General features: G+C 44.8%; 1 protein-coding gene across 4 annotated transcripts in view; it reads right to left on the reverse strand.

Moving 5' to 3' along the window:
• Positions 1–1,574: 1,574 nt before the first annotated feature.
• The window catches only part of MAPRE2 (microtubule associated protein RP/EB family member 2), a 166,896-nt gene continuing 156,056 nt past the window's right edge, over positions 1,575–12,414 (reverse strand). For all 4 annotated transcript variants that reach the window (XM_032245332.1, XM_032245331.1, XM_032245330.1 and 1 more), the window contains one exon: positions 1,575–4,729. In XM_032245332.1, coding sequence (XP_032101223.1) covers positions 4,655–4,729 — 75 coding nt within the window. In that variant the 3' untranslated portion in view covers positions 1,575–4,654. The remainder of the gene's footprint in view (positions 4,730–12,414) is intronic.

A 12,414-nucleotide genomic window follows, 5' to 3' on the forward strand; every position in this document is an offset into this window, starting at 1 on the left:
TAATCTATACAAGACATGGGGTCCAGCTCAGACTTGGGGGATCTGCCCTTGGGGCAGTCTTGTGATCCAAAGTCCCTGTGCCACGTGGGGGTCCTCCAGTGATCAGTGGATTTTCTCCTTGGCTTTGCTTTCCTTTAGGCAAATAAAGCCAGAGCTTCTCTAATGAATGGAAAACATCTTTTATGAGTTCCTAGTTCAGCAAGGCAGGAGCTATTAGACATCCAGGGAGATGTTCTTATCCATCACTTGTGCTGTTTGGCAACATTGCCTCAGTGCTGAGAAACTGGGTCAGTAAAAGTTATTACTAGTGATAGCAGCCTTAATTAATGATCATAGTTATGTTCTAGCAGTTAAAAGGAATAAAACAAGTCAGAAACGAAGTTGTATATGTGTATGTTTTAGAGGAAAACTGGCATTTTATAACTCAAATTCAGTGGAATTCCATTAACTGTTTTTGGGAAGGGGTGTCTCGACTTGAGTCTACCCATAATACCAGAAGCAACAAATTTTTAGAGATGATGTCAGATTTCATGAAATGGAACAAGCATGTTATTTCATCACCTTTGTACCATCAGTGACAGATTTACTAGAGTCAACCAGTGTACATTTTAAGATGAATCACATGTATTTTTGTGTACAAATGTCTAAGTGTAAGATCAAGTGTTTAAAGCCCCAGAATTCGTGGATTAAACGGGAAACACACATGTGCGTTGAGCATGAGATTTCAGGTAATGGCTCACAAACTTCTGTCACAAGTGTACATTGGGAGGAAATGAACGTAGATGGAGAAGAGGGGTAACATCTTTGCCTTCTGTTATTTCCCTACTTCTTTTAATAAAAATGTGCCTAAAGGCAAATGACTGGAAAATAGTGGCCAAAGGACGGTAGAGAAACCAAACTGGCCTCTAGGTGGTGCTTGGAAGCAGCACAGGGAAGGCTGGCACCCTTCAGGGTGAAAAGGCTATGAAGCTCAGTAGCCTGTAGGCTCCAGGGTAAAGTCCGCATCCCATTGTGACCTGTTCTGCAGTCTCCACAGGTGATTACTGGGCCAGCTGAAATACATTCTCTTTTCACCTATTCCTGTACCTGTTAAATTGTGGGAGGTTATAGCTTATGTCGATAAATCATCACCGTTTAAAGTCAACAAACAAGGGGGCGAAAACTACTTATTCAAAGGGCTTTTGCCAAGCAGGTCATTCTGCCACAAAGCTTTACTTAGAAACATCTACCTGCTTCTCCCACAGTTTCCTATTTGCCCAGCGCTGTCTTGTCCAGATGGAGTATGTTGGACCTGCAGGGGCTAAGATTCTGTTGGCTTGCAAGTGGAATGTTTCCCAAGGGAAACATTCTCTTTATGTTTTTTGTTTGGCAAAGTTTTTAAAAGGTATTATAGCTGCTACATTTGATATCAAATATGAATCTGTAACTCTTATTAACCACGTTTGCCATCAATAAAAACAGACAACCCCCCTGTGTAGATAATAAAAAATAAATCCACACAAATCTATTCCTATTTGCTTGCTTAGTAAAAAGGGAAGCGTCAGCATAAAAATTTAAGAATCTATAACTCCAGGCATATTTTAACATATACTTTTTTTATTAAATATGTAAAAAGATCAACGCAAGTCAAGTTATTCACATATTCAGAGACAAAAAACTATTCTACCATGCGACAATAGGTGGGTAATGTAAAATGAATGTGATACATCTGAATAAGACTTTTTCATCTATTATGTCATTACTTATCTATATTTATAATTAACAATACATATGTTTACATTCCTTTCAGTTTACATTTAATATATAACAAAAGCTTTATGGTGTACTATTTAGTAAAAGTAATCTGAATGCATATTAAACCTTAACGGAATAATGGAAATACTCACCAGGGAAGGGAAGAGTTCTTGGTTCCCTTCTGGAATTTACTTCTCTCAGGTCAACAGGTATTTTTCTTTCTTTTTTTTTTTCCTGCTTTTCTGCTTAGAACAAACATGGGCTTTCTCTTTGCCCCCTGCTTCGATCACTTCCTATCTGAGAGTAGCAGTGGAAGTGCTATAACCAGCCGACAGCGGGTATGAGGGGCGACTAAGGATGAAACTGGGCTTCCTAAGAGGGAGAGGCAGAGCACACACCCACGGACGCTTCCTGCCCAGCCCGATGACATGTGACCAGGGGCTGCCAAGGAAAGCATGCCATGAAGGCCGAGATGAAAGAATGATGGGGTTCCACCATCCATGGGAAATGAGTGGGGGTTTGCACACAGGCTGGAAGTACAGCCTAAGAGGACTGACTCAAATTCAACTGTTAAAGATTCCCCAAAGCATCTGAGACATTATCTAGGGTGCAGCACAACAGAAGATGTTTAAGATGGGGCCAGAAAGAATGTATAGCTCTTCTCTAAAGAAATTAATAGTCTTCCCCAAGCCTTCAGGAAGGAGAATGGACTATGGTGACTGGGGAAAGTTCTTTGCAGGCTAAGAGATCTGGCCAGCATGTTTATTACTGAGAAGGCTGGGGAGCTGGAGGGCAATGGAGTGGTTCCAGCAAGAGCCACCAGGGAGGCTTATGCAAGTTATACAGCAGTAATGGGTTGCTGGAGAAGAGGATCCTGACTCCCTGCTACCCATTCACGTGCATCCACGTGACAGGAGTTTGGTCATGATCCACCGAGCATTGGGTATGACTGAGATGTCCAGAGCAGATGAAGAATAGCCTAGGAACCACTGCAGTATCAGCTGCATGGAGTTATTGTGACCTTTTACAAGAGCTATTTTTTTTCTTAAAAAAAAGGAAATCAGTGAGTACAACAGGCTCAGAAGAGCAACACGCTGTTGAGCATAATGCTGTGTATAGCACGGCCACTACTACTTGTGACCAGGTGTGGGAGGACGTCACTGCTGAGAGCCAGGCTGTCCAGCCTTAGAGAAATAAGCTGCTGCTATAATGCAGAGTGAGCAGGAGAGAGAAGAAAGGGAAACCAAACACCACGAAACATCTGTCCAATTCTGCACAGTGTATTGTAATAATCTCAAAAATACAAGCCATCTTTTCCATATAACTCAATAAATATCACTTTGCTGCAAAAGATTTTGGAGAGGCTTCTTTTGGTGAAAAGCTTCAATGCTAGAATTTCAAATTCATACTTCATCAATAAAGAAATTTCAAAGCTTTATGATATATAATTCAAAAATTTATTTTAAGCTTTTCAGTTAAGCGGAAAGTGGGGTGGGCACATTTATTTCTTGTTTTTGTTGCACCTGCTAAGTCAAATAACAAGTGAAAGTACATCTAAAGTTAGAAACCAAGGTGAAATGAATGATCCAGGAAGGGATATCGTCTGTCAAAGGAAAAAATAAAAATAAAGAAAAAAAGAGGCAAGGACTTGGAAAGAGACTAAGAAAATGTGCAAATATTAGTTAAAAAAATAAGGAATGCTTTTAATTCATTAATGTTTCCTCTATTTATGAATTGCCATGGTTTAGCTAAGGTCAATGACAAGGAGGGCCCTTGTGTTAAAGAGGGAAAATTCCTTATTCTAGAAGATACTGGGAGTCACAGATTTTCCTGTGCTGTTATTCCAGTGTCTGCACCAGACTGCAGAACCGTGATTCTCCCTTGCAATTATGCTCCTATTAATGAGGTCTTCACTTCCAGCCTTCCAGCAAGCGTGTGGGATGGTGCAGAGCCCTGGAGCTCAGGACTGCACACCTGAAGTTACCCTTTAGTAGGGGTCCCCTAGTGTGAATGAGAGTTGTGTGGCTGAAACCTACACAAAGAGAGGAGGGATGAGGCAGGAAGACAGGTACCTACTCAGACCCTCTTTGGACTGCAGAAAGCTGATGACAACATCTTGGGGAGTGTGGCTGCCCACCAAAGAGGACCCTGAGAAAGAAAATGGCATAACCTGGGAAATGGGGGGCATGGGGAGTAACGGACATGGTGAGAGGGCAAAGTTGAGATGGTGTTTTCCTTGAGTGAATGTCTTTCAAAACTAACAATATACTGTGAAGTTGCCTAACATGCTAATGGAAGAACACTGCTGGGCCCTGAAATCCTAGCTTTGAATCCATTTTTTCCCTTTAGTATTGTGAGTAGAGGGAGAAACTGACCTTATGTTTTCTCCCATGACACAAGTCACCGTCATTATGGCTTTCATATCAAGTATCTGTTTCCCTTTGTTCCAATTATTTGACCAAATTTACGTTCAGAGGTTAGACTTGCAAACATCAAAGCACCACAAATGTGTGTGACATCTAGTGACACTGGGTTGAAAAATGCCAATATAAATACCATATATCAAATTACCATTGTTTCACACCAGGATAAAAAGAGGGGTGGTGGCAGTGGTGTTGGGGTGGGAAAGAGTTGTTCTGGAAAGAAATGAAGAAAAGAGCAGAACCAATCTCAAGCAGCCAAGTTGTGAAGTTGGATGTATGTGACCCTACAATCTCTCGGGTAGGCGGCCAGAGGGCCGTCTGCTAATACACCTTGGCAAAGAAAATGGTAACCAAATGGCTGGCATATGCAATGGTGCTGATGGGAACAGCAGATCGGGAACAACTGCTTTCTGTTGAGCTTGGGGCCACACATGTTCCAATTCTCTAGAAGAAATGTTCCCACGCACAATGGAAGTGTCAAGAGCAGCCGAAGCGGGTCAGTACTCTTCCTGCTGCGGGGGCTGCTGTTCGTGGGCTTGCTCCTCTGCTTCCGGCTCTTCTGTGTGGCCCTCCTGTGGGCAGGGGAGAAGTTTCAGCTGAGATAACTGACTGGGAATGGGGCCCTGCGGCATCCCAGCCCACTGCCACTGTCAGCATGGCGTCTCAAGGCTGTGGAGAGCACCAGGCTTAGTTAGGCACAACTCGCCATGCAAATGTTTCCCAGCTTCTGGTGGCTGATACACACGCAGGGGCACCTTAGCTTCCCCATAACAGATCATTCCAGAAAGCATAGTCATAAGGCTTTAGGGACCCAACTGTTTTGTTTTGGAAAGAAATCTTCATAGAACACATGGCATACTTGACTAACCTTTGTAAAAGAGTAAACCAAACACAATGATCCAAGAGCATCATGACAACCATGAATAAAACTGCTGTAATATAAAAAGCGGCACTCCTGGCCTTCACGGCATGTTGTGTGTGGGTGTCACTCCTGCACTAATGGATATGGATGTGGGCTTTTGCTCCATTTCCTAGTCCCTTCCTCGATGTCATTCTTCTGCCTGAAGGAAACCCTTTGTTTTGTTACTCATCTGATGTAGGCTTAGATACTAGAGCAGCAGTGCAAGAGGTTCCCAGGCTAAAGAAAAGACAGCAGCCACATTTCATGGGCTGCCCCAGGCAAGGAGGCCCCTCCCAACCAGGGAGCTCAGGAGCTTTAGCTCAAGGACTTTGGGACATCTACTTAGACTGCTTGGGGCCCTTTTGGCTTACCTTACGTTTATCACTTAGAGTCAGATAGGTGAGTTGTTCTTCCCACTATTTAGGAATACACAGTCCTATTTATTCCCTTGTCTAACCCAGTGAAGCACATTATGAACATCAACTCCAGGGAGCACTAGCCTCAGTCAGCCCTATCTGCACATTCATTCATTTTCTGACCCCACACAAAACAATTGGCTGTTCTTTACCCAAGCTAAGGGAGCATGGCCAATCAAAGGAGTTCCCTCTTCCCTCAGCAAGGGCGCACAGCTTCTGTGATACAGTCTGGAGCATGTGTGGGGACATACGGAAGTGCCCATGCCCCACACACCCGGCACACTGACTCCTGAGCACTGAACTGCCCAAGCCCGCCCCGTCTGTCGGGCCCCTCTTCTCTGGAGCTTAGGACAAACCCATCTTTAGCCAATTCAAATATGGCTGATCATCTCCCCAGATCATTGAGCCACAATTCTTTCTCTCTTCTCCTGCAGCACTTGTTTTCTTCCTCTATGACACTGATTTGGAATCCTGTTTTGAACCTTTTGGCCCCACCCACTGGATGTTGAGGTTACTGAAGTCAGGAATAAGACTCTCCATGCCACCTCTTTCTTATGTGAGACTCAATCCGTGTTGTGTTGAGAGGAACAAGTCACAGTGGATTCAAGAATGAATGATTGAGACTATCAGACTATCACCCAAGGTCACAAGCCACTTATTTTCTGAGAGGCAATAAGTAGAATGTCAAGGTTACAACAGGACTCAAGTTCACATCCCAGCTCAGTTATTTACAGGGTGTGTGGGTTTGGGTCTAGAACTTAACTGCTCTGGGCCCCAGTTTCCTCATCTGTAAAGCTGGGGTTAAGAATATCTATGTAGAAGCATTTTCAATGCATTTCATTAATCAATGAATCAAAGGACTCCTCGAATCCAACAGAGAAGTTAATGAGTTAAAATAGGTAAAGTGTCTAGCTGAGTGTTTGGTACATGGTAAATATAAATGTGAGCTGTGATTATTATTTCTTAGTGGGAGAACTCTGGAAATATTCTAGAAGTCCAAGTAATATTTTTTTAAAAAAGCAACGCTTTCTGTCTGGGCAGGGTGGCTCATGCTAGTAATCCTAGCAATTTGGGAGGCCAAGGCAGGTGGATCACGAGGTCAGGAGATCAAGATCATCCTGGCCAACATGGTGAAACCCCGTCTCTACTAAAATACAAAAAATTAGCTGGGAGTGGTGGTGTGTACCTGTAGTCCCAGCTAGTTGGGAGGCTGAGGCAGGGGAATCGCTTGAACCCAGGAGGCGGAGGTTGCAGTGAGCCAAGATGGTACCACTGCACTCCAGCCTGGGCGACACAGCAAGACTCTATCTCAAAAAAAAAAAAAAAAAGTAACCCTTTTTGTGAACCAACAGCAGAAAGTGACACTGTGTTGAAACCTTGGGATAAAATTTAGCATTGTCTCTTACTGTGCCGACAGGCCCCTTATCCAGTAAATGGAGCTGTCCCCACTCCAAAATCACCCCTTGTCTTAGAATTGGATCCACCTTTGGAATGTTAGGCCCAATCTCTTGCTTTCTTTGATCACATCAGGTGTCCTCCTGACTCTCGCACTCCTGAATTCCTTAATTGCAGGTGCTCTTTGACCTCAGGGAGATCTAAGAGCCCTGATCCCCTCTTTGCTCCCCTTCTGCCAGATGGACCCCACACCCCTGGGTGTCACAGTGGCTGTGCTCTTGGCACTGCCTCTGCATGCTGCTTTGCCCTCTGCCTGGCACACTTGAGGCTGGTCCTCTCAGCTCAGAGTCAGTGCTTCACCGACAGTGAGTCCATACGTGCTCAGGAGAGCAGGAGGTAACTTCTTGCTGTGCCAGCGAAGGACAGGAAACAGTTACTGGCCTTCCTTCGCTAGGGCTCTCCTCTCATCCAGGGGAGAAGAATGAAACTAACATTCATGGGAGTTTGACAGGAATGGGGGACTGGGAACTCCAGCTGTCTGTTCCGTCACATGCTCCTCTAAATTATGACAAAGCTACCCCTCCCTGAAGCCTCTCTCACTGCCTGCACCTCCGAGTTAATAGCTTCCCTCTCCAAGCTTCCATCCTCGGTTTCTGCTTTGGTGGGAAAGCGTACCACCGTCTCGTGTGTGTTCTTGCTGGGTGGCTACACATCTGTCTCTCCAGCTGGGCTCTGAGCCCCCCATGGGTGAGTTTTGTTGTTTTATTCAGCATCCTAACTCTTGAACGTGAGTGTGGTGTCTTCCAAATTGTATTGCTCAAACTTCAGCTGGTCTAAACTATGCTTTTCTTTACACAATTGTTTCTGAACACGTTAGACAGCTGAAAAAAAGATCTCAGAAATGAGGATCTGTTTTACATTTTGCAGAAATTCTCGTTTGTTCACGTCACAATTGGGAGTTTATTGTGGGCTAATGGAGTTAAAGTTGAAAGACCTAGATTCAAGTAATTGTTGAGCCTGTAACAAGCTAGAGGGCCAGGAAGCCACTAGGCTAGGCCTCCTTTCCAAACACATCCAACAGGGCAGCAGGTTTGCTGGCTCTGTCTATGGCTCTGAAGCTTCCAGATGCCCAGGGCTGCTGCTCCTCAGGCACACTCAGCTTAAGTCTCAGTCACAGGACCCCTCTGTGATGTCATGCATCTGCAGGAACTGTGCACACCAGACAACTTGCACTGGGAAGTACCAGCAAAGCCCCCAATTTATCAATGGACTGCTCAGGCTTGGCGTGCAAATCAAGGCAGTCCGAGAGTCTGGCAAACACATCTGTAATTCAGAGATGTTACAAATCACAACTGAGAGCTCACAGCCCACACAATGCTACTGCAGGCTCACAGGAATAAACAGTTTTTTTCTATGCGTTATACGAGAATGAAGCACTTAAACCCATGTCTAAATAGGAGGCCAGGAAAAACCTATACCAAATATGAGACTAATGCACCAGGGCATCACTTAATAATTCTAATACGTGCATATCTATTCACATCTTTCTGTTTAGCTGTAAGTGATTGTAAGAAAACTATCATTATTTAGTTTTCTTATAATCATTAGATAGAGAGGCAAACTGGGAGATGGTATTGATGAAGGCTCTTAGCCACTGTGGGAGGAAAATGGGGTAGAGGGAGGAAGGCCCATCAGGAAGCTCCAATGGCGCCTGGCTTCCTAGCTGTGGGAGGCAGCGCCCTGCGGCCTTATCTCCTGCCCCCACGCCAGCCGTGGCTGCTGGTCTTTCTTGCCTGCTTTGTTCATGCTGTTTCTCCCTACCTTTGCTCTATAGCTGCTGATGTTCCCAGTCACCCTTGAACATCCAACACAAATGCCATCTTCGCTGTGAAATCTCTGCGTGGTCCTCCAGGCTGCTTTTATCTGCTCCCTACGCAAGTTTATTTATGTCTCTTCTCACATTAGTCATCATCTGACACATATTCCAGTTAGTCATGCCCCTGTTTGTCTCCCTTACTGGGAGTGGGAGCTCTTCTGAGGTGGGGTTGGGTCTTTTCCTATAGCTCAGTGACAGAAGCCCTCCAGAGGCAGAAGCACAGCCTGTCTCCACAGGAAACAAGTACTGTTCATAAGCTGGTGCCCTTCGGCTGACAGAATCCACAGGAAGCAGGCGGCCAATGCCTCAGCCCAGACTCCTGAGGACTCAAGTATCATAAGTATCTGCTCTGGAAACTTCCATTAGGTTTCTACAACTGGGAAATGACCCACCTCTGTTGATTTCTCACTCAAAACTCCCACCTGGATTTTCACATCTTCCAAACATCATATCCTGGGATGGCTTAAATATAAGAATCAGAGACCAGTCATCACCAAATAAAAGTGTTAAGTAATCACTCAGGGGAAGAGATCTCCCTAACAAATACTCCTACCTCAAATGTCAAAGCAAAGTACGTCCATCTATGTTTAGCTGAACAGCACGTGCTACAACCTGGCGTCCTCTTTCCAGGAGGGCTCTGGGAGAGGCAGACAGCCAGGCATCTGTGCCATCTCAGCTCTGTACACACAGCTGTACCAACAGCATCATGAACCAAGTGCTGGCACTTCCCCCGAGACACCATGCACATCTTCCCTGCACATGGGTGCAAATCTACCCATCACCCAACTGTGGGGATGCCAGAAAACAGGACACAATGTCAGGGGAAAACACAGTGGGGCAAAATCAGGACTATCAGAGCTGGGGGCAGTGGTGTGTGGTAGCATTGTAACCACTAAGCACATTTTTTTTTTTCCCAAAATGGATGCTTTTCCAGACCACAGACACAGGAGAAGGTGGGCAAGGGTACAGCTTTAGGAAGGCTCACTGCCCCACTGTAGGACTGGCTATGTGCTTCTGGGTAGTTCCAGAGAAACTGGATTCCATATTCTCAGGGAGAAATGAAAATGCTTGGAGGATTTAAGATATCTAGGATGATTCCTTGGACCTCTGGGCGGTGGAGTGCTGGGGGGTAGAAAGGAGAGTATCAAGCTGCTTCTGAGCCTCTCAGCAGAGTCCTGCATGCACAGAATATGGAAAGCACCCAGCAAGGTGTCCAGGCCCACTTTTCTTTTTGTATAAAAACCAAGGTTTAAAAAAATGGGTCGTGTCACATTCCAAACAAGGACACCTGGCATATTTCAGATCAAACGACTTACTCTCTGTAGAAAACTCAGTATAGCCTGATGTGTCTCTTCTGGAGTTTTACAGACACAAAGTTGCAATAAAAATATCCTGGAACTAGAACAATTAAGCCAGCAACTGTATTTGAATATCTTGCTCGGTAACCCACACGTGTAATTTATGTTAAGGCTGTTTTCGCCGCCAGATTCAACTGCCTAGTTACTTTAAGTAATTCTCTTCTTGAATTTTGGGCACTCCTCAGCATATACTTACAGGGCAATGCCTCTGCCTCTTTCCCTCTCTCTTCCTTCCCTTAAATCTATTTGATGGTGTCACCACAGTGCCAGAGATACAACAACAAAGTAGGTTTAAAAAAGTTACAAACTGGTTAGAAGAAAATTGAAGTTTTACGTGAATGCTGATTTAAAATCAGATGAATGCCCAGAAAAAGAGGCCATGACTAGGCTTTTGAAGGTGAAAATCAACAAAATGAGATAAGGGGAGTTATTCAGAGAAAACTCAGGTAACAATTTGGAAACTTTCTTCTTCATACACACGGCGTGTTCAACTGAAGACCGTCAAGTAGACAGTCAACCTTGAGGCTTTCCCCAACTGGTGCTTAGTTCATTTCCTCCCTGCTCCAGGGTACTTGATACTCCGAGAGTGAGGTAATAACACAGTCCTTATGGTTTTAGCCTCGGAGTTAGATAGCGTTCAAATCCTAGTGATGGAGCTTGTTAACCATGAGTCATTGGGTGAGTAATTTCATCTGTAAAATGTAGGTAAGTAACTACTCACCTCATAGGGATGTGGTTAAGGTCAGAAATCTAGGTAGGACATGAATACAATCCTTAGCACATGCTAAATGCTCAATGGGTATTAGCCATTATGACTGTCATAAAACCATTTAAAAGGTGGCTCAGACTTGGAAAAGGGAGAACATGAACTCAGGATTCAGATTTCAGAGTTCAAATGCAAATTATTTTACTCCTTGACTTGGGAAAGTTATTTAACTTCTCTGTTGCCTTAGCTTCCCTCATCTGTACAATGGGATGACAACAAGAGCTACCTAATAGGATTCTCTAGAGAATTATAGGAGCTAATAAGCTAATGTACATCAAGCCCTAGGCCCTTTTACCTCAAACCCCAACTCAGGTGTCTCAGAAGAGGTGTCTGCTAAACTTATTATTCAGTCTTAATGAACGATGGGGCCTTAAAGTGTTACTTCTTCTTGGGATGCCTGCATTTTAGTTGCACATACACTACAGGAATGGCTCTCTGAATCCAGGTGGTGCTGGGATCTATGTGTGTGGGGGGTCCTGTGGAAATCTCAACACATAAATTCTACTGGAGGCCCTCAGAATATCACAGGCCTCCAGCTCAGAGACTGGGACACTTCCACCAGCATCAGCCTGGCATAAAAGAAGCTGGACACCGCAGCCCCTCAACTTGGCTCAGTGGAAGGTGAAGCCCCATTGGGCTCCGACCCCAGCCTCTGGCTGTCAGGCCTTTCCCTCCTGGCTCTGGCAGACCTGGGGTGCCTTGCCTCAGTCTCTGCTGATGGGCATGGTAGAACAGAAGCTGAGTATGGTCATCTAGGAAGACCCCCTGGAAATCACACCTAGGATGCAAGAGCTCTTGCCTGAGGCTATCCACCTATCCTTAGCCAGGAATTCAGCAGACATCTCCAACACTTCATTTGGAGCTCACTGTCGGACAGTGCTCCTGACCATGGACTCCCTCTTGGGACAAAATCTGGCATGAGGTTAGACCCTGGGTTTCCCTCTGTTTGAAGTGCAGGGCTGGAAAGAAGATTCAATCCTGCATGCCGGCCTTATTCCCACTAGTAGGCGTTATCGCAGACAGCAGTGCCATTCGCTCAGCCTCGTGGTGCTGTGGAGACCTCAGCTAATTTAGCCTCAGACAAGCTTGTGAAGAGAATAACCATAGTTCATCCAGTTCTTACAGACGGCAAGCACTGTGTGTGTACAGGACATCATATATGTGACACTTTGGCAGCTCCAGACACACTACAAATCAGTCTCTGGTTTCTTCCATCAGATCTGAAAATACTGAGAACCGTATTTTATGAAGCCATCATTGAAACCACGTGGATTCTCAGGGCTTCAAAATCTACATTCTGAGCTATTGATAACCAAGAAATAATTTAACCCAAAAATCTGGAAATAAAAAAAAAAGTGATAGGGAGCTCCCAAACCGCAGACACAGTGCCTTACAGTTTAGGAGAATTTCACTGCTAGGATTTTGAGACATAAATGGAGCAAACATTTGCCTGGGATTCAGCTGGAATAAGAGAGTAAACTTGATGATGGCTTGCTACGTCCTGTGGAAATCTCAACACATAAATTCTACTGGAGGCCCTCAGAA

Source organism: Sapajus apella, unplaced genomic scaffold (genome assembly GCF_009761245.1).
Source record: "Sapajus apella isolate SASKATOON/1434 unplaced genomic scaffold, GSC_monkey_1.0 scaffold57, whole genome shotgun sequence".
NCBI classification, from domain to species: domain Eukaryota; kingdom Metazoa; phylum Chordata; class Mammalia; order Primates; family Cebidae; genus Sapajus; species Sapajus apella.